Below are 21,715 nucleotides of genomic sequence, written 5' to 3' on the forward strand. Positions count from 1 at the left end.
TATGCTATACATACGCCACATAAAAATATAATTATATTATATAATTACAAATTTATCTCGTATTTATGTAACAGGTTTCATACTGGGACGTTACTTGTTGTACGTCAGATAGAGACAGAGAGATGCTCAAACACATTCTCAGGCCTACTAGGACCAAGTTCTAAAAATAGATCTTTACCATCAGCATCCGCACGTGACTCTTTTGTACTGTTGTATTGGTTGGGAACTAACTCCATCTCTAGCTTAACTATTTCAAATGCCGGCAGCTCATTTAATCTAAATACAATTCCTGTAATTTCAGTTAAATTTTGAGGCATTACACTAATGCCTCAGGGCAATGGTCTAGGAAATAAAGTTGACAGCAGCCTTGAAGTTTGTTTTCAACAGAAACACACAGTTTATTTTTTGTTAGTCACTACCCTGGAGCATATTCCAGAGGTACTGAAGTTTTGCCGAGAAATGAAGCTTCTAGGTTCATGACGTAGGCTCAAATCAGTTGCTGTATTTTCATTGTACTTCACGCCCACTTGTTTTGATATAATAATTGGTGGTTGCAAATGCAAAAAAATTATTATTCCATGGCATTTTTACAGTGACAAACAACGAAGTAGAGAATTAAACTTTAACTACAGTCTTACCAGTATATTTTCCTTCTAACATGTTGACAAATACATCAAATATATTTTCAAATCTTTCAATGACAGTCTCACTATACTTCAGCTCATTCTACTTCAGCCACTGAAGATTCTTCTCTTTACCCTCCATCCATCGATTAGTCCGATTCACAAATGAATCCCTCAATCTTCAATTGTCTAAATATCACAGCAAGCTGAATGATAGAACATTTGGGTAATAAATCAACATTGCATTGTATGTAGATTCTTCCAGATAAAGAAATGTGATATTCCACTACTCGTTTTCGTGAACAAACTTTATGGCTACATTTTTTTCAATACCCTTAAGATAGAAATAGAGAGATGCTCAACGCTCTAACTCCAAAGTGAATAAAATTTTGTCAACATACAAACAAATTCTGTTCTGCAACTGGTGTTCAAACACATCGCTGTACTTTCGATATATAATTCATTCTTTTCTAGGGTAAAATTTGATAGATGAAAACGCCAAAAATATATTGTTCTATGGAATATCGATGATGAAGAAAATAGAGAGATCAAACTTTAATGAGAGTCTTTACGGTATTTTTTCTTTCTAACATACAATTCATTCCAAATATATTATAGAATCATCATATGGTACATATAAAATCCTTTACTTTTATACATCTCCTTAAAGTTAGCCTCATATTATTGCATGAGTAAAAATGGGCGGAAGTGGACATGAATCTCAAACTTCAACAATAGCTTTTCCAGTGTTCTTTCCTTGCAACATACCAACGAAAGCTTCAAACATATTTATAAATCCTTTAGTGACTGTTTCACGGTACTTCAACTTTCCCTCCTTCACCCATTGATGATTCTTCTCAATACCCTCCATCAGACGATGATCCCAACGACTCACTATAAATCCTTCTATTCTCAATTGTAAGCCGACTACTATTCGCTGAACAATAGAACACTTTGGGAGAGCGTCAACCTGAGCATTGTATGAGGAAATACTTCCACATATTGATACACGACCAAAAGTGTTCATTTGATTCATTACAATATTAGAGATCTCTCCTCCTACCTGAGAAAGTGAAAATATTCTCTGTTCATAACAATTGGATCGAAGGCAATGAGAAAGTTGCACTTCACCAAGCAATCATTTTTTAAAGTAATCATAAGGAAGATTCATACATTGTCAAAATAACAGTCAACTTTGTTAGGAGCGGCTTCCTTCAGAGTTGCCGTAACATCTTGGGTTTTGTAATTGATAGCATGATCGAATCCAAGTTCTTCCTTGAGCCATTTGCACTTTGCATCAGAGCCCGCAATCCCAATCACCTTCAATCCAAGAATCTTACCAATCTGTCCCACATGAGAGCCAACTGCACCAGCTGCGCCACTTACTACAAGTGTTTCCCCAGCTTTGGGCTGACAGATTTCGACTAATCCAAAGTAGGCTGTGTTGCTAAAAACATTATATAATACTTCTGTTAATGTTACATGTCGCAGGTTTGACTTTGGGAAAATATTCGTTAGATCAGATGATTAGAATAAACTAGTTTATCAATAGTCATGACAACACAATACTGAATACATAAATGAAACTATTCTACTCTGAATTCTCTTAGATTGCACTTAATAGCGCATTGAGAATATCGAATACAAATAGTAAACGTAAAAATAATACCAGCGCAAATCTTCACACAGTAACATCAAATTTACAATATGACCAAATGTTCATTTTAGATAGAGGTCGATATCAATCTTACCCTGGCCTGCCCAATACTCCGAGACCTAAAGACGCGGGTAGAGTATCAAGATCAGGCAATATATATGGTGGCTGACCAAGGTGCTCCTTCAAATTTGGATCAATGATGGTGTGTGTACGCCAGCCCACATTAGCAACAACTCGTTTACCAACTGGATAGTCTTTATTTTTAGACGCAATTATCTTACCAATTTGACGTCCAATCATCGTAATTCCCACTGGGTACCGTTGTGCGTACACCCTCATGTACGGATCAACAGATAAGTACTCAGCTTGGATGAGATATTCTAAAAATGATTTTTATGTGAATTGTAATACTAAACCATGAAATTTGTATGCACGAGGCAACAAATGATCTTAGGTAATTTCAAATATATTGACAAGCATGTTCAATGAGTCAATGATTCAAATGAGTTAAATAGCATATTCAAATTTCAGAGTTGAATAGTCAATAAATTATTCCACTTGCCACTGCATACACTTTATCTTATATTTATTCAAACGTTGCTACACAGACCTCCATCTTTTAGAGCAGGTAATTCTTCATCGACGATCGTCAAGTCTGATGCTTTTGGCTCTCCCTTGAAGTGATTCGTCAACACGTATTTTTTTGCAATAACCATTATTGCACAACCTTGATTAATGCTGTTAAACTGGAATTAATTAATTTAACTCTTGGCAGTGTTGTAGCAAAGTGTTTATCGTAGACCTCTCCAGTTTATCAAACTGCACCTTAGTTTGGTCTTAGACAAACTGAAGTACAACAGTCTTTTGGTAGGTGATTACACTCAATTGTCTGATAAATGGAGAGTGGTGCCATCTCAATGGGGATACCTATACACTCGATCTTTGCACTCAGCGATGCTCAATTCGAAACGGTTTTTTCATCCATATTTATAACTAAAATGAAAACATACCACATTCTCTTCAACACATGTTAGTTGTTTAACATGATATTGAAATATTGATTGAGTAATGACATATCAATGGAATTGAATATCATGCGCTATGTACGTTACATAATACTCAATACAAAACTTGATTTTCCATACTGCCGATTTCTACTAGTCATTGTAATAATCGTGATGCCATTGTTCGAAAATTTGGAAGTGTATTATAATATGGTAAAATTATATTTATCGCTTTGTATTAATTGTCTATTTTTTTCAGTCAAGATTGTGCACACAAGCGACACAGAATATTGCTATGACATTGACACGAGATCAGCACCTGGCATGACGAAAAATTTGCTCTTCACTAGGCTGTTTTACCAATGTATAGATACATTTGTGTATAAACATTTACTGTACATTGCCCTTGAAAGTTTAGCCACTTATGCCGGAAAGTATTTCATTACATTATCCAATCTCATCATCTGCCACCAACTATGGTACTGATGACTTGGCGGTTTTTTTTCTTCTATTTCAAAGCTAGAGACATGTAGTTATAATACCAAATTAAAACAAGAATAATATTTATGCTATTATGTGTTACATTACACATAATAATCTACAGAAAGTTCAATCAGTGAAACGTTACGTCTCGTATATTATTTTTTTATTTCTTATCAACGATGAGATGTTCTGAGTATGATACAAACATCAATAATCGATTCTTTTGAATGTCTTTCAAAAATTTCGTATTCTAACTAAGTTTTTACACTTTGACAATAGCTTTTCCAATATTATCTCCTCGCAAAACCCCAACAAATGCATCAAACGTGTTTTCAAATCCATTTGTAACTGTTTCGCGATATTTCAGTTTATCTTCTTTTATCCATTTAAGATTCTGTTCAATACCCTCCATCCATCGATCCCTCCAACGCAGCACTATAAATCCTTCCAGTTTTAATTGGGAAGTGAGTACAGCGGGCTGAATGATATCAGTTTTGGGTAACGCTTCAATGTCTGCATTGTATGTGGAAATACTACCACAAACCGCGACGCGACCGCCAACATTCATTTGATTAAGTACAATGCTAGATATATCTCCTCCAACCTGTAATACGTGAGAATCAAATTCGGTATCAAAATCAATGATATGTAATAAATTTTAGAACCACATACATTGTCAAAATAGCAATCAATTTTGTTTGGCGCAACTTCTCTCAAAACCTCGGCGACATTTTGAGTTTTGTAATTGATAGCATGGTCAAATCCGAGTTCTTCTGTGAGCCATTTACATTTTGCATCCGATCCGGCAATTCCGATTATTTTCAATCCACGAATCTTGCCGATCTGACCAACATGAGATCCGACTGCTCCCGCTGCACCACTTACAACTAGAGTTTCACCAGCTTTTGGTCGCAAAATTTCGATGATTGGGAAATAGGCAGAGTTTCTATAAAAATGGTGAAATATTGTAATCAAATATTTCTAGTTCATAGAAACATTCAGGAGGAACAAATCAACCATCGTTACCCTGGCATACCCAGCACTCCCAGACCCAAGGATATGGGTAATCCATCGAAATCTGGCAGCATGTAAAGAAATTGATCATTGTTGCTACTGAAATTCCCATCGATCACAGTGTACGTTTGCCAGCCAACACTGGCAACAACACGTTTTCCAACTGGATAAGCCCTGTTTTTAGACGTTACAATTTCAGCAATCTGAAATCCGATAATCGTGGCACCCAGTGGAAGTCTAGGTTCATATGCTCTCACGCCCGGATCAACGGATAAAAACTCTGCTCTGATAAGAAATTCTGAAAACATTCTCATTTACTTAATTAAGTTGTATTTGATATATCATTGTATCTAGTGAGTCATCAAAGGAGAGATTTTCCACATCATGGCCTTCAGAAATGAAATACCATAATAAATTTCTACACCTGCTAACATATCTATATATGATACAACCGTTGATAGAACTAATAGTTACAAGCAAATTTGATTACTTGTACTCCAATCAGGAACTCGACACTGATAGTCTGCAGTGTTGCAATTGTTACACAATTCAGTTAGTTTTTAGCTAAATCATCAACCAATGACAAGTCATGCCATAGTCGTAATCTTAGAGAAATGTACCTGTATCTGTGTGCACCAATATTTCTGTCAACGTAAACACTGTTATTTTGTCTGATGGATGAAAGGAGCTACTCTAAATATCAATGAGGAACCACAGAAACAACGACTTTATCTTATTTGTGACCAGTGAAAAATTTCTACATTTACCTCCAGGCTTCAGAGCAGGTAACTTCTCCTCCACCAAAGTCAAATCTGACCGCTTGGGCTCGCCTTCAAAATGTTTTGTCAACACATATTTCTTGGTGATCACCATTGTCTGTGAAAATTACTGTTGAAAAGTTGGAACCGATCTATCTAATACAGTAAGTATATCACTTGGTAGAGAATAAATACAGAGGCACATAAAACTTCACCCAGTTTTATAGCATGAGTTAGTATATCTCTTTATGAAAATAATAACATCAACCTGTCGTGAGAGGCTTATACTTGAATTGATGATCGACATACGATACTAATCTGGCAGTAATCTGACTGAGTTGGGCCCTATCTATACGCAGAATACAAGATTCCATACACTTGAATTGTATCGGAACAAATGAAGAAATATTCTGTTAGTTATTGCAAATCATTAAAATGCCGGAACTTTTACTTTTCCATGTACACACTGGAATGTAAATAATTTTTAAATGACACAGAGAAGTCGTAATGTTATGTAATACTTCTTTTAGGTGAAATACAGCATGCAATACTTATCATCAGCCTACAGAGTTTCATAATTTTCAAGTAATACCTCATCCAATTTCATTATGCACCACTGGAATACACGTAATGTCAATCAGCTTTAATTGTAAGGATAGGGCGACAAAATGGATGTAATACTGGCAGTGTCTCTTTAATTGTTCTTTCTTTGTTTCTTCTTTTTTTTACATGGATACTTTGATACAAAATATGTACAGTTGTTTACAAAACGAGGAATATTAATCGAGGCTGAAGGCAGTACTGGTATTTGTGATTTTTAATAACTTGTCGGAACTTTTAGATACTCGTATCCTCTCCTCTGGTTTCAAAATCTCAGCAATGATTTTTTCATCACTACACAAGTCTATTCGGCTAGATGTATTCTTACTTCTCCCACCTGGTAATGATGTTTGTGAATCGGCGTTCGTTTCTTCAGTCACAATCGAAAGAGTCTCCAATTGTGAATCCGGGTAATGCGACCGACCGTTGACTCTGTTTTCCAGTGATACCGACACTGGTTTCTTGTGGACATTTTCAACAGGCAATTGCGATTTTATTGAATGGACTGGATTCTCTTCAGTACCAATTGGAATTTTCAGTATACTCAATGGTTCAGTGTAAAGCTGTAAATACGTGAAGAAAAAGTTCAAGCCTTCGAACAAGGAAAAGACTTTGCAGTTTTTACTCAGTAATCTCAAACACATAGCTGTGTATAAAAATTGTAATTTTCATTTATCAGAATATGATCACAACTTACAGCGTCAAAAGAGGAATCGAGAAATAATTCTTGAAGAAATTGTCGAGCTTGCAATCTGTAGGTACCACTAGCTAAACGTGCTCCAACCTCTGAGAAGAGGCAGGTACCCTGACAGAAGGACATGAATACAATTAGCTGTTATGTGAATTGGAGATCATCCAAGAAATTTCAATAATAATTCACGAACAATTTATTTTCACTTGCTTTTACTTCAACTTTGCCTGAAATAATTGAGCCTATGGGTAAGAAAACAGCTCAAGTCAACTTGAGTTATTTTTTCAAATACACTGATCTCGGTCTGAGGTATAGTCTACATTCACTATAAATTCTGGATGTTTCTGTCAACTCTTAATGCTGCAGTGACCATAATAAGTGGCGTGCACACCATACTGAAATACCGTACTGCTGAATCTTTACTTCCCCTTTTCTTGTCTACACTTAACTCGACTTAAGCCATTATTTAGCCTATAGGCTCAATTAGATCTGTATGACCTCCGCAACACAAATGTAATTTTTTTAGTGCTGTATGGTACTTAGTATGGAATAATGCAACTATTCTTTTTACCTGGAACTTTTCAGGACATTGCTGCCTCAGTCTGAGCAGTGCTTGCCGACTGTTCCTATACCAAACAGGATTCGCGAGACGTTCGACGTGCCTCAAAATTTCCCTGCACAAAAGTAGATTTCTTTAAATAATGATGGTATACAATGTTCTCCAAATTATTAATTTCACTGAAATGTAATGAATATTTATAAAGATTCCGTATAGCCAAACATAAGCAACCAATGTGGGAATCTAATTAGCCAAACTGGTGCAAACAAATTTATTTCCAATTTAGCTTACAAACCTGTTCAATTTTGTTTCACCCTCTTCACTTTCCTGGCTTTTTAAATTCATTTTACTATTGCAAACTAAACATATACGACTATGTTCTCCTTCTGTTTGATTACCAGAGGCTGATTCATCACTAGTTCTTGGTATGTCATCTTCTTGTTTAGAAATATCTTCGGAAAATGTTGAAGGAACTGGTTTAGGAGGGTCTGGAAATATGGCTGTCAATGTTCTTGGTAAACAAATTCCCATGTAACACTGATTCATTAATCCATTCTCAGGAGGTGGTGTTTGGGTTACTGCATGATCTGGTACCCAACTTCGAGGAGGCTCCGAATCAGCAATACTAAGTTGTGATAAGCGTTCATCCAAACTGTACATCTATAGCAAAAGTGGAGCACTAAAGTTAAGTAGCAATGAAAATAATTTTATATCTATAAATTGCTTTGAAGTAAGGAGTCCGATATAAATTAAATAGGCCAATAAATTGAACTGAATCTAAATAAATTACCTCAAGGCTGCTTCGAGAGTAGCTCGGTCTATGGTGACGTTGAAAACTTCGAATACGAGCATAACCATCTGCATCTTGCTGACTAAATCGTGCTGTACTTGCAATGGGACTTGGTGTATCGCCTCGGTCCCTGAATTCAATGTTTTGAATATAAAGTTTATATATTTAAAAATTATTCTTTCAATCGAATCACATTTCTGATGAGAAGCTTCAGCAAGTAAAGGTAGAGTAAAGTAATTAGAAAGTGTAAATTTCTACTCGAGAGATCGCAAAATAACATAATGGTAGTTTCAATGATGACTAACGAAACCTTAAAAATCACACAATATATCTTTTATGCAAGCTATACAAAACTACTTACAGGAATGGGTAGCGTCGAGCCTCAAGGTCTGTAGCAGCACTTTCCGAGCGATTCCTACTCCTGTGGACTAAGGGCTCTGGTAATTCTGGTTTTCCATCACTTAGACTTCGGTGGTGCCGGTGTACCGGGGGAGGACTTGGCATAGGATAAGGACTACGAGGAGGAACGATTGGCCATTGTTCTCCGCGCTTGTGTCTAACACAAGGCCAATTATAAGTTAATAATATATCTGCACCAGAGTGTGTTATTGCAATTAAGCTGAGAGTGTACATCGCTGTCGCACGAACCGAATAATAGGGGCAGGACTCCGCCATTGACACGATTACACCTATAATTCCCAAATTGTTCAATAATTGAACACCCATCACAGACGTTCCTGCATGTCCCAGAGACCACAATGCCGATTTCACTTTCATTATCCTACTATCAATGTCAGCTGAAGGATCATCCCGAGTTTCAGTATCTCCTTTCCAGCTTTGTTCAGGAGTGCTTCGCAACGACTCATCGTAACTTGACTTTCGCCTAAACTCGACCAAAGACTCTGCCTTCCAAGATTTGCACGGGGACGATGTTCTCCAAGGCAGATCTATCTGTTCTACATCCTCCGAATCAATGATCGTTTCCAAACGACTCGATTCCAATGTGTCATCTGTACCTGACTCAGTTGACAGTATGTGCCCATCGTCAAGGATCAAACGGTTTCCTTTGTTATTTTTTGAATCCAAATCAAGTTTCATGTTACCACATTCCATATGAAATACCATCATTATATGAATGAGTCGTTGAATCACATTGCGGCGCAACAGCAACTCTATTCCTGCATCATGCTGTACCAGTTGGCCAATTAAATGGGGTGGAATAAAGACATCATGTGTCTGAGGGAGATTTTGACTAGATCTCCTATGATAAGTACCATTTTCTCCTCTTTGGCGGCGTGTAAGGGAATCATGTATCTCCCCGTCAACTAGCCCAACGTATCTTTCAGAAAACCCACCAGGATTTATCCACTTTTCCAATTCATCAGTTGGTGAAGATAGACTACCAAAGATGGAATGCAATGAGTAAAGCCGGATCTTCAATAAATATCCCCGGTCTCCCAAATGATCCATCCAATTAGCCCAATTCGTGTTGGTTTGTCGTTGACGAAAAAGTACTTCCAAATTTTCGACTTCGTCACAAGCTTCATGTAACACCTCCAATGCAGCTAAAGCCACAATTTTACTTGCATCTTTCAATCTACCCCAGAGAAGTCCGATTGCCCATTGATGAGCATCTAACAGTGGAGCTCTTAATATTACACGCAAAAAGTGTGTTGCATAGAGCCTTGTACTTTCAAGCTGTGCTTCAACAATTATTTTATTAAATACCTTACGCGGAATACCTTCGTTAGAATAATCCAGACTGGACGTTATCAATTTTACGTAACAGTCGTGGTTTGTTGCAAGTGCAAGGTTTTGCAGTTTTTCAAGTAAATTAAACCGATTTAAGACGACTGTTCCCTTGGCAGAATGACTTAATTGACCAAGGAATAGAAAATACTTTTGACAACAGGTCGTTGACATGTGTCTTGGTGAAAATAAGCAGTCATGAGCAGATTGCATTGATGTAATAGCTGTTACTTGCTCTGCGACATCGCCAACAAGTTCGGCCAGTAAATGGTTACCCTCAGGCTCATGGAGTTCAAGTAGACAATTGATCAAGTCACATCCTGCCAACGTAGCTTCTCTTGCCAAAACGGCATTCGTTCCCAATTCTACTCGACTGTATTGATTACACGAAGGTTTGAAGTACCGCACCAAACGCTTCACAAATAGTCTGTGATCAGAGTCTTGGAGCTTGCGCAGGGCGTCATCTCTAGAGCGTAATATGGACCGTACAACAGGCCAATTCCATGCCAGTGCATCCTTGAAAGTGATTACATGAGCATCTCTCAGAAGGGGTGTCGTAGGGGATTCCCTTCGCAGCCAATGTCGACTAGTAGGTCTTTGCCGCCGAGGCAAAGTGGGCCTCAACCAAGTGCCTGCTTGTAATACGCGATCGAGAAAGAGACTAGCAGGTGCCGGTCTCCGTCTCATAACTGTATGCATTCTTCCCAGGATTGCAACAGCCGCTAAAGCTTGATGTCTACCCGCGCTAGCATGTTCCAGTAAATTTGGCAAAGGTGGAGTAAGATCGCAAGCTTCTGGAGGAAGCAGTGCGTGAGCTAAATGTAGTAATGCTCCTAAGAGCACAGCAGCTCGTACAGATATGAAGGTATCCGAAGTCACAATAGTCTCTGCAAGAGCTTTGTGAAGGCCGCACTCAAGCAGGGCATATACCAACAGTGCCAAGTGCAACTCGACAATATTAGGTCTATGCCTGGAAAGTGGTGGTAGTATAGATTTCCCTTCGGCTGCCACAAATCCTTCAGAGAGCTTCCAAGAATCTCGTGTACGACTTGGGTCAACTGCGGCTAACGCGACATCTGGTTCATCTGTCCATGCAGGCAGTGGGAGCCCAAGTAATTCGTAGAGAAGCTCAAGAACAGCACCACGCACTTCCAGTTGCTCCACATACAGAATACCAGCAATTGCTTTAAGACCAGAACTATCATTTGGATGACAGAAGTGTATTATACCAGTATATGAACGTAGGACACTTAACAAGGCCAGCTTGCTCGCTGCAAATCTTTGTTCTCGTTCTTCCTTTGTTCTCTCAATACCGGTTGAATGGAGTTCGCAATAAGGTGCAGCAAGACACAGTAAAGAAACTCCGTTTCTCGTCTCTGGGTTTCCCAATAGTTTTAAAAGAACACCGACAACAGACTCTGTAATCGCTGGACTCTGTCCAGTCATAGCAGCTCTGGTTAGGGCTCCAACACCACCACAACTTATTAATAAATCTGAGTTTAATACCCCTAGTTCGCACACAGCTGCCAGAAAGGCACGAAATATTGGATCCTTTTCTTCTACGCCCCCATTTGTCAAACTTATTAAAGACCTGGCAAGTCCGGGGCTGAAGTGCTTAGGGGCTAATAGTAAGATTCGTCTGACTAGTCTTAGCGCCTGTATCCTTTCAATTTCATTCCTTAAATTTAAATCCATACTTCGCGCAACCAAGTATGGATATTGTAGTTTATTCAGCATAATAACATCCTGCTCTTTTTTAAGCATATATCGCACTGCACGTAAAGCTGCTGCACGGACTTGTGTGGCTTCATTGATAAGTCCAATACGAAGACTGTAAAGAAAAAATGACGATTTTTAAGAAAACAAAACATTGTTAACACTAGATTTTGAGAGTCAGGAAGGCCAACCATCTTACTACTAGGAACTAGTCTACATCATAAGGTATATTTCAACATCAGTTCTCACATTACGATTGTATTTTTGGATATTTAAAAGGTAAAAGATATAACATATGTGAAATTAAGTAAAACTTTTAAAGGATGATAGTTGACGAATTTACAGAATACCTCATGCTATATATTTAATAATAAAGTACAAATAACATAAATCAATATCTCACCAACAAAATAATTCCTTATTACAGTACCCATATTCCACAAGATCATTCTCGCTGATGAATTTCACAATGGCATTTAGATAAGCTAATTTTCTTACGTTGGATATTCCTTGGCGTTGACATAGATTCGTTAATACCTCTTGTACATTTTCTTTTATATCTACAAAACAAATCATTCGTATCAAGAGGCATTTGTGATAATAGAAAGAGAGGTAAAGTTAGTGTTTAGAATTGTGACGAGCAAGATATTTTTACTTTTTTCCAGATATTTACTTATTGCTATAAGTAAGAGTATGGATATAAACTTTCAATTAGTACCGGCATTGAAGGGTTCATAATATATTCACATCTGACTTTGAAAAGCAAAGAAATTCGAGATGAATGTGATAAGAAAGTAAGTTTGAGATGCCCAGTGCTATGGTTTTCACGTTACAGTTGGAAAATAAATTTCCAGATTAGTTTGACACTGGGGAATTGTTATTGTTGGAGATATTCAACTGTTATTGTTATTATTGGTATTTTAATTGCTGTGATTATTAGACATACTGTTGTATAACATTCGAAAGTAAGATTGACAGGTTAGGGCTAGGTTACTAACCTTTTGACAGATCCAGTTGCACGGAATTGTCTTCGCCATCAAGATGACCTGCGGCAACAAATGAATTAGTTTTCGATAATGAGTTCATTCAAAATATGTGAAAAATGAGCATACTTTTATGAGATCTATTAGACCGTGAACTCCTTCCACGAATCATCCAACTAGCCATTGCTATTCACTGCCGGCCGCTATCCACAGGGACATTTAATACTTTCGTCCATTTAATAGTATCTTTAAACAAAGGATATTTCATTCTTAAAACACCGAAGTACTATCACGGCTTTAATTATTGATGAATCAAGTGTGATTTGATTCAAGTGACACACGTACGGACGTTGAACTCGACATAGTGTACTTTCGATTGTGTAGAATCTAAAAAAAAATTCTACATAGGCACGTATAGGTGCCAGAGTAAGATGGGAAAACAATCGAAGCTTTTCGCTACACTGCGATCTGTTATTGTAAAAAGCAACTACAAGGGTATTTCGTGGAAACTTCACACAGAGTGCAGCGCTATCTAGATTGGCACTGTTGCACCAATTTATTCTAAATCGAGTGACTCCAAAATTCCTGAAATTTTTATTACAATCAATATTGACGTAGGACTTCTGTTACTTAATTCGATCCTGTGATTTTCTCTGCCAAAGTAGGCCGAAATACAAATCACAGCCAGCCGATCTCGCTTGTGATTGCTAGTGAAGTTCAAATTTATGCCTGACGTGGTGAGCGAAAACAATTCATATCAACGTACGGCGAAGATCCAGTTCGATAGGGTAGAAATTTGTGAAGCAAAATATTGTTGAACAAGTATTTGATATAATATGTGATGATAAATAAAAAACGTGCTATAATTGATATAAAAAGAACCCCAAACGATGTATGTATATGGCTGTAGCGTACAAAAATTACAAAGAAAGCACACATTCGTTACCAGTATTGTTTACTAACCTACAAATGATAAAGATGGTGACTATATAATACCACCTGTGATATTACACAAAAATACCATGGCTTCACCTATCTTCAATGCCTCAGCCACGGGTATAAACAAACGAAGACAGATGGACTAATTCATTGGCACCAGAGGCATCAGGATTGGCATATTTCCACCATATTTCCGATCAGGGAAGCGTCACACGGAAGAATAAAGTATAAATAGATGGTAATTGTTCGGTGATGTCAATAATAGTATGAGTTAACCTGTCTGTCAAGAAAATATCAATTCTCCATATTTAGTAAGTTTTTCTGAAAATGATAGAAATAGAAATTGTATGAACATCCACAATTCTTAGAATCGATACTTGTACTTAGAAGGAACATCACTCTGGTTTCCCCATCTGATTTCGTTGCAACGCATGTATGATGTTGAACCTTGAAAATTAAAAGAAGTGTATTTAATTTATCGGCGGAAAAACGGTTTAAAAGGGTGAAACAACCCTCCAAAGTAAGGCATTTCAAGGGGCGATTTGACAGTTTCACCCGCAAGCAATCGGCTGATTTCAATGAACCAAAATTGAAAATGTTTTTCATGTTAATCATTGTGACGACTACCATACATATTGAAACAAAATAAATAAAGTTGAGGGGTGAACCGTCCCTCAATTTTTTTTGCACTCGCCATTCAAAAATCGTGGACCTAATTGAATGAAACCAATGCCATTTTATAGAGAAAACAAAATGGAAGTTCATGTATTTTTGCATTTTTCAAAAACGCAAAGTCAAGGGAGTAAACTGCCCGCTGCATAAATTTACTTCACATGCCATCTTCCATCTGTTTAAAATGTCTCTGCTGATTCAAAATATATTTGTCAGCTCATAGTTGAAGTTTCATCACATTACAAAATTATTAGGCATGTGGGAGGGTGAACCACCCTCTCCATTTTCCTTTTCACTCGCGGCATCAAACATGTGCCAATTTATTTTGATAAGGCTGATGCCATTAGATTGCAAACACGAACGTTGTGTATGCGCACTCTTGCATACTTAAAAACTACCTCTGCAAAGAGGTTAGACTACCCCTCAAGTGAGGGTGGGTATCAATACTTATATTTGTACGTTAGAGAAATTTCCGTGCTTTTTTTATACGCTAGGTAAGAGCATAATTTTTAAATGGGCTCATTCACTGTCAGTTCCTTGTTTTTAAACAACGATCCATATGAACAAATTCATTAGCATTATGTCTATATGAATGATATGTAAAAATCCATTCTTCCGTTCAAAATATTTGTAGTCGGATTCAATACATATGATTTAATTTATTTTATAATATTTTCATGTTAAGGGTCTTGTTTTTACGCACGCACGTAGACAATAAAACAGAGATTCGTATTCTTTAATCACATATCGTATGGTATACAAGACATGTTAAAATTGAATGTGTTGGTAAATGATAAGGATGTTGGTGCAATATAAGAATATTATTAACTATGGGGTGGTCAGATAATATATTATTTTTCTGATATACCTGCTTTAAAAGCTCGTAACCTTTGAAAATTTTTTCATTCCATGATTGTTAATATATGTAATATTAATCATAAGAATACAACATAAGAATATAATATAATATAAATGTAATATTTTGTAATAGCGATCAAACAAGAGTGGTTTTGGCAATTAAATTGATTTTAATTGGTAACATTTTATTTAGATCAAAACGTTTTTCCACTTGAAAAAAAAAATACATTTCATAGTTTTCAGTATTCTACAACATACATGAGTGGCAACAAAATCAGAGGGGGACACCAAAGTGATGCTCTTTGTTAGTACTTATAATTGATATACATTTTCTTTTACTACAATGTTATTTATGATACGTATAACTTTGAATTCTTAAGCTCGATTCCATTAACATCCAAGAAAATTAATCTACAGATGAAGTGGCTAATATAACTGCTACTTTGACCACATTAAATTGTAATAGGTAATATCTCACATGGTTGTGTCATAAGTGTTTATATTTGTGCCAGCTAATAAGTAACACAGAAAAGTCAGGAAGTACTGTCTAATGATAGTAAAATTCTCGGCAACACTAAAATTTATCTAACCCTATACATTGCAGACCCTTTGCACCTGGAATCGCATGACACAACATGTGGCGCCAAATGGAATTTCAAGCTGTAGTCCTTGCTGCAGGCAAAGGATCCCGAATGACAGAATTGACAGCTAGTCGAGCCAAGTGCTTGTTGCCTATTGGAAACTATCCCATGCTCTACTATCCCCTAAAACTTTTAGCACGTAACGGGTTCATGGAAGTCATTGTTGTGGTACAAGAAGAATGGAAAAATGAAATAGCGTTAGCTATAGACAAATTGAATATTAGACTCAGATGTGATTTCGTTGGAATCCCAGGTGGGGACGATCTAGGAACTGCTGACGTCCTCCGATTAATCCATGAGAAGTTCTACACAGACATCATTGTTCTCCCTTGCGACTTGATCATGAATATCGATTTAAGTGGCATTTTCAATTCTTATAGAAGACATTCAGCAATCATTATTTCTATGCTGATCCAACTTCCAACATTTTCTGACAAATTGATTAATCCTGGACCAAAGAGCAAACCAAAACCAGAGAGAGATTTGATTGGAATAGACAATGAAACTAATCGATTAATTTTTTTCGCCTCTGCATCAGATTTTGAAGAAAAGATAAATATATCACGAAAACTGTACAAGAAACATACAAACTTCAATATTAACTCAAATCTTTTGGATATACACTTATATATCATCCATAAATGGATTTTGGATTGTCTACTAATTGACAAGTATGTCTTTTAGTAAAAGAGTAACGATCAGTTAACGCCACAAGTGTATTTTTACCTTACTACCGAAGTACTGATTAATTTTTGTTTATTTTTTACAGAAGCATCAGCTCTATTAAAGGTGAATTATTGCCATATGTTATCAAGAAACAATCAGCGCAGACACACAACCCCAATAAAATAGAAAAAAGTACATTTATCATGAAACAAAACACTGACAGAGATATATTTAAATTGGTAACGGAAAAAGCTCTGAGCAAACGGAAAAAACGTCTAGATGTTTTGATCAGTGAAATGTCGCCCTTCAATGACCACTCGACAAATTTGGAGAATGCTTATAACGAAGATTTGATAAAATGTTATGCTTTTATTCAAAATACCAAATTTGGATTTAGAGCAAATAACATACATATGTACGCACTGGCAAACACAGTAGTAGGTTGTTCTGTTATGGAAATTTGCATTCTACATTACATAATTGAGAAATTAATATAAGTTGGTTATCCAGAATTTGCTCTGTTATGGCTTGTTGGTTTTTGCACAATAATTTTTGTGCCGACAGTTCCCACTCTTCGTGACCTCTGAGGGGCTGTGTCATAAAACATAAATCTCAGAAACATGGGCTGAAGTAATATTAGCCTACTAATTATATTACGCCTTAAGTTGATTATATTTTCAGATTCATGAAAAGTGGGCTATTCTGTCAGCGGCGCCAACGATATTTTTTGATGATTCAATGATCAAAACCAACCAAGTTGAAAATTGCACAATTGGTTATAATGCATCAATCAGTGAAAAGACATCACTGAAGCTCAGTCACATTGGTACAAGTGCAGTTATAGAAACGAAAACAAGGGTTTTAAACTCCGTTGTAATGGAAAACGTTACGGTCAAAGAAGGGTAATATAAAACATTTTTTTGAATAACAAAGTAAACCCAAATAAATCACTCACTATTTTGTCTGTTTTTCAGATGCGTAATTAACAATTGCATATTATGCAATGACAGTGTAGTCGAAGAAGGCTGCGAGCTAAATCATTGTATAGTAGGAGCCAATCATACGGTACCAGCTGGTAGTCGGCATTCTGATGAAGTTTTGACCGATATTGGTAATCTAATGGAAATTTAAAGATTTGAGAAAGTAACGTTATTCGCAACTCTGTATTTTAATGATGTCAAATACTACGAAATAAATAATTTGTTTACTTCTAATTATACGTTATTGCTAGTTGATTATTCGAATATTGTAGTATGATGTGGGCACTATATTCCCCCGGAAACATGAATTGTTCTTCTAGTGCTTAGCATCCGACATTCTGGTAGAAAAAAATAACTCAAATGGTAAAAAAACTAATATAAGTAGATAAATACACCGTTGACTGAACATGTAAATTGTACTGTCCACGATCGTGGGAAATTTTAAATTTACGCGGGCTTTATGTGGCATAGGCTTTGAAATTATACCCAGACTACGAACTCGGACCTTGATAAAATATTTTCAATGTGGGCATCTTGAGACAACTGCAGGCAGCGGATGTCAGAGATGGAAATTCGCTGTGAGCCTCGCTCGTGCCGTCACCTAGCGGTTTCAAAAGCTAAATAGCCAGCGTGTTAATTTACATTAGAGGCATACTGATAAATATCCAAATCAGCAAAATATTATCAAATAAGTGATATTTCCATTGTAACAGTGAAGTGAAAAGTTGAAAATAATAACGAGTTGAAACTCCAGTAGTATGTAGCAATATAATATTAATAAATACACAATGAAAACCACTACCTTTTACGAATAAAGGTTTTTATTATTCTACTTGATAGTTTTTGTTTTATTAGAAAAAATTGGTGGCTGTAAATTTACTAAGCCGCAGATAACATGAATAATATTATCGATGCAAAAGAACAAATGTTCTGGAATTTTATACAAAATTTGATATGTTTTAAGTCGTTGCATAATTCTTTCTACATGAATTCGAACTCTTGCGATGTTGTAAGTCAGATCTGTTTCTTCTTTCAGAAATTCTGATTTTTTTTCCAAAAATGGTGGCATAATAAGTAATACTCGTTTACCACTTGCATCAATGATAGATCTGATTTCAGGAAAACCTTTATCTGCTAAAACCACATCACCATCTTCCAATGAATCTACCAAATTCGATTCAATAGTTAATTGGGAATCACCTTTTCTACCGCCAGCAACTTTCGATTTGAAACAGATGAACCCAGATGGTATGATTCCAATCAGTACTTTTGCTGTAAAACCTTTCTTATAATGAAAGTAACAGTAAATACGGTCGTCAACACTTGACGGAACATCTATCTTGAATTCAGTGCAGTCTATGATAACCCGAGTATTAGAGTACTGAGGTTTAAAACATTCCGGCATAGTTTTCTGTACGGCAGCTCTACTTGGCCAAAACACTAAATTTGCAGTTGACGAATTCAAATATTGTAAAGTTGAAAAGAATATCTTGGAGATAGTTGACCGATGTAAACCAAAGAAAATTGCTATGGCTGAAAATGTCAGTCCAGTTTTTATTTTCACTAAAAAAATTAAAAGCCTCTGTTCTCTTGTTATTGTAGATCTTTCCGATGGGTTTTCAGTTTTAGATAATAAAAAATTAAAGTTCTGGAAGTTCACTCCAGCAATATCTAATAAATCTTCATCGGTCTTAATAGATGGAAAACCACAGAAACTACGCTGTTTCCTATTTTGTTCAACTACAGCCTCGTTAAAACCAACCGACTTATCTACTCTATCTGTTAACGATGTACCGCATTGTACCTCTTCATCTTTCATTTTTTTCCTATTCACAATAGTTTTGAGAGTGGCAATTTCCGGTATTTCAGTTTGAACTTCAGCATCGCAGTAGTTAGTCATGTAAATATATCTGTTACAAGTGAAAGCTTTTGTTTGTTCGATACCAGCAGAACTTACAAAATCTACTAGACACTCTTGATCACTTTTTAAAATTACTTCGGCACTGCTTATATCCATAGGTTCACGTCCACTATTATTGACAACATTGTTGGGGTCGTTATTAACTTGATTTCCAGTATCACAATTCACTCCGATGTTACGCTTGTGAAGAGTCTTTCTTCGGTTCATGAGTCGATTGTACCTATAATTAATAGATACATAGGTTACTATATAAATATCGATGTATATATTATTCGATTTTATAATTATTTTTTTACTTCTTATACATTTACCTGCTCAAAACAGCTCTTTCATTTACTTGCTTTGCATGATAAACTGGAGGGAATAGAGTTGGCGCGTAGCTTGGACTCGCAGGATCATCTGATTTTTTCTTGCCAATGAAATGAGCATTACATATTACATGATGAGTTTTTGGACTCCACTTTGAACCATCAGGACAGTAAAAAACAATAATACTTATGTATTTATATAGTGTTTCATGCAGATAGCATAACAGTTCACCTATTGATATAGTTGGCTTGATTTTAAAAATATAGAAAACTAAGGCATCGAAAGTAAAGTTATGTTACTTACTTTTTTCTTTTCACAGCAGCAATCCATTTTTGCCCTTGAACTATTTTATGTGATGCAGTTGGAAACTTGTAAAATATACAATCACTAGTTTTACCGTTATTTTTGCAGTTAACAACACAACAAGTGTAATTCCACATACCGTCTATTGTTTCTCATACAAAATGCTATCACAACACACGCTGGCTCAACTCACTACTCGCCACCCCGCGCGCTGCGATCGTTTCGCAGCTCCCCTCCAAGCGGCGGCTCACGATTCAGGAACACGCACATCTCCTCTTTTCAAGTGAGCCTTCGTCACGGACAGTCACGGAAGCCTTCGTGCAAGATGGTAAGCGTGTAATTTATAAATTCAAATCCAATTATTTAAAAGCAATCCACAATTCAATGAGTGACAAATAAGTCTCTACAACTCTTAAATGCTCTGTTGCTCGAAAATAATTTTGTAGTTTTACTGTTAAATTTCCGTAAATGAGAGATTGTTTAACTCTCCTTAGTAGGGGAGGTTAGGATCCTTATTGTGTGCAGTTACATGCGGTATTTTCTTCTGACAGAATTATTCAGAATCGTCATACGGTAGTTATGCACAAATACTACGTCTGTTTACGTTTCATAATTTTCTTTACAGACGAAGGGAACGTCCAGCTTTGGTAAAAGGCGTAACAAGACACACACTCTGTGCAGGAGATGTGGACGTAGCTCATACCACATCCAAAAGTCGCAATGCGCTCAGTGTGGATATCCTCAGAGAAAGATGCGGTCATGTAAGTTTCTGACCACTCGTTTTTCCCCTGATTCACACAGTTCTAGAAAAAGTAATCATACTCTGAACTCGTAACCTTCCTCATTAATATTATTTAGGTGAATTACTGGTAATTTGAATGATCACTTTATTTATATTCACATTTACATTTTTATTATTTTTTTGTCTTCAGAATTGGATGCTTCAATATTCAGAACTTTTATTTTATGTAACTGATTATTACTCACAAGTAATATTGTAGACAGTTACGATGTAACCGTTGCTTTTTTAGCAGTAATTAATGTGTTTTATAATCTATCAGGTAGTTCCATTTGTTTTTATTTGATGTAATGTTTTTATCTTAATTTGTAATAATACCATCTCTATTTACTTATGTCCTTTTTTTTTTGAAGATAACTGGTCGATCAAGGCGAAAAGGAGGAAGACGACTGGGACTGGCCGCATGCGTCACCTTAAGATCGTTCGACGCAAGTTCAAGTGAGTTTATACCTTTTCTTTGACAAATAATAGTTATTTTTTGTTTGTTTCTTTTTTTTTTTTTTTGTTCATAAATGGAACTTGATTTACCGTACTCAAAATGCAAGTAACGACGTGGAAAAACTTGAATCCATCATATTTAAAACAAATTCATGAATGCATTGCAATTGATGTGATGAGTTTCTTATTCTCAGATTTTATTGTTACAATATCTTATTTTTTATTGCAGGAACGGCTTCAGGGAAGGTGTACCCAAGCCCAAGGCTGTTGCTGCGAAGTAATTTACAAAAACTTTATTTAAGATTTGTGCAAACTTCGAAAACTCTAAGACCTAATAAACAGCTTGAACTTTATATAAAAGTTTGTTCCTTTAGAAAAATAGGGTGATGCAAGTACATGACATATTTCCTGTAACAATGAACAAGAAAGTCCCATTGTCGATAAATACTGTATTATATCAGAGTATAAACCAGCCCCCCATTCTGAGACAGTATTTCAGGGTGTTTTTCTTAGGTAACCGCACATCAAATGGATATTTTGACGGTGTTGTCAACTACAAAAA

The 21,715-nt window shown here is 36.3% G+C and overlaps 6 protein-coding genes and 1 long non-coding RNA gene across 16 annotated transcripts; 3 read left to right on the top strand and 4 right to left on the bottom strand.

The window, feature by feature from the left end:
* Window positions 1-373: 373 nt before the first annotated feature.
* Window positions 374-3,156, bottom strand: LOC124217679 (prostaglandin reductase 1-like). The gene is made up of 4 exons (XM_046623606.2): window positions 2,891-3,156; window positions 2,375-2,660; window positions 1,797-2,070; window positions 374-1,686 (listed from the first exon to the last, which is right to left on the bottom strand). The coding sequence occupies exons 1-4, from the start codon at window positions 2,994-2,996 to the stop codon at window positions 1,345-1,347; spliced, it is 1,008 nt and encodes a 335-aa protein (XP_046479562.1). The 5' UTR covers window positions 2,997-3,156; the 3' UTR covers window positions 374-1,344.
* LOC124217695 (uncharacterized) lies at window positions 1,931-9,832 on the top strand. 3 transcript variants are annotated; one of them, XR_006882884.2, is made up of 4 exons: window positions 1,931-2,057; window positions 2,352-5,703; window positions 7,416-7,537; window positions 7,950-9,832. It is a non-coding gene; the product is annotated as an uncharacterized lncRNA (long non-coding RNA). The 3 variants fall into 3 exon arrangements; XR_011176994.1 differs by having other exon boundaries at window positions 2,352-5,566; XR_011176995.1 differs by lacking the exon at window positions 7,416-7,537.
* LOC124217680 (prostaglandin reductase 1-like) lies at window positions 3,628-5,683 on the bottom strand. The gene is made up of 4 exons (XM_046623607.2): window positions 5,549-5,683; window positions 4,794-5,079; window positions 4,440-4,713; window positions 3,628-4,371 (listed from the first exon to the last, which is right to left on the bottom strand). Exons 1-4 carry the CDS (start codon window positions 5,652-5,654, stop codon window positions 4,030-4,032), a joined length of 1,008 nt encoding a protein of 335 aa, XP_046479563.1. The 5' UTR covers window positions 5,655-5,683; the 3' UTR covers window positions 3,628-4,029.
* rictor (rapamycin-insensitive companion of Tor) lies at window positions 6,226-13,104 on the bottom strand. 2 transcript variants are annotated; one of them, XM_046623537.2, is made up of 9 exons: window positions 12,757-13,104; window positions 12,643-12,690; window positions 12,048-12,204; window positions 8,541-11,759; window positions 8,180-8,309; window positions 7,685-8,049; window positions 7,402-7,504; window positions 6,837-6,944; window positions 6,226-6,702 (listed from the first exon to the last, which is right to left on the bottom strand). In XM_046623537.2, the coding sequence occupies exons 1-9, from the start codon at window positions 12,809-12,811 to the stop codon at window positions 6,319-6,321; spliced, it is 4,569 nt and encodes a 1,522-aa protein (XP_046479493.1). In that variant the 5' UTR covers window positions 12,812-13,104; the 3' UTR covers window positions 6,226-6,318. The 2 variants fall into 2 exon arrangements, with proteins under 2 accessions (XP_046479493.1, XP_068991722.1); XM_069135621.1 differs by lacking the exon at window positions 12,048-12,204 and having other exon boundaries at window positions 12,757-12,809.
* Window positions 13,105-13,261: 157 nt separating this feature from the next.
* eIF2Bgamma (eukaryotic translation initiation factor 2B subunit gamma) lies at window positions 13,262-17,618 on the top strand. 4 transcript variants are annotated; one of them, XM_046623584.2, is made up of 6 exons: window positions 13,262-13,877; window positions 15,333-15,400; window positions 15,701-16,408; window positions 16,507-16,840; window positions 17,085-17,305; window positions 17,378-17,618. In XM_046623584.2, exons 3-6 carry the CDS (start codon window positions 15,732-15,734, stop codon window positions 17,532-17,534), a joined length of 1,389 nt encoding a protein of 462 aa, XP_046479540.1. In that variant the 5' UTR covers window positions 13,262-13,877; window positions 15,333-15,400; window positions 15,701-15,731; the 3' UTR covers window positions 17,535-17,618. The 4 variants fall into 4 exon arrangements, with proteins under 4 accessions (XP_046479540.1, XP_046479541.1, XP_046479538.1 ...); XM_046623585.2 differs by lacking the exon at window positions 15,333-15,400 and adding an exon at window positions 15,477-15,562; XM_046623582.2 differs by lacking the exon at window positions 15,333-15,400 and having other exon boundaries at window positions 13,263-13,877.
* Window positions 17,142-20,142, bottom strand: LOC124217662 (uncharacterized). Of its 4 annotated transcripts, none has more exons than XM_046623572.2 (3): window positions 19,917-20,142; window positions 19,642-19,713; window positions 17,142-19,524 (listed from the first exon to the last, which is right to left on the bottom strand). In XM_046623572.2, the coding sequence occupies exons 1-3, from the start codon at window positions 20,051-20,053 to the stop codon at window positions 18,213-18,215; spliced, it is 1,521 nt and encodes a 506-aa protein (XP_046479528.1). In that variant the 5' UTR covers window positions 20,054-20,142; the 3' UTR covers window positions 17,142-18,212. The 4 variants fall into 4 exon arrangements, with proteins under 4 accessions (XP_046479528.1, XP_046479530.1, XP_046479531.1 ...); XM_046623574.2 differs by having other exon boundaries at window positions 19,616-19,713; XM_046623575.2 differs by having other exon boundaries at window positions 19,642-19,764.
* Window positions 20,124-21,513, top strand: RpL37a (ribosomal protein L37a). Its single transcript, XM_046623644.2, has 4 exons — window positions 20,124-20,244; window positions 20,542-20,677; window positions 21,069-21,153; window positions 21,383-21,513. The coding sequence occupies exons 1-4, from the start codon at window positions 20,242-20,244 to the stop codon at window positions 21,432-21,434; spliced, it is 276 nt and encodes a 91-aa protein (XP_046479600.1). The 5' UTR covers window positions 20,124-20,241; the 3' UTR covers window positions 21,435-21,513.
* Window positions 21,514-21,715: the final 202 nt, after the last annotated feature.

The sequence above is a fragment of the Neodiprion pinetum genome, chromosome 4 (assembly GCF_021155775.2).
Source record: "Neodiprion pinetum isolate iyNeoPine1 chromosome 4, iyNeoPine1.2, whole genome shotgun sequence".
In the NCBI taxonomy this organism is placed as follows: Eukaryota; Metazoa; Arthropoda; class Insecta; order Hymenoptera; family Diprionidae; genus Neodiprion; species Neodiprion pinetum.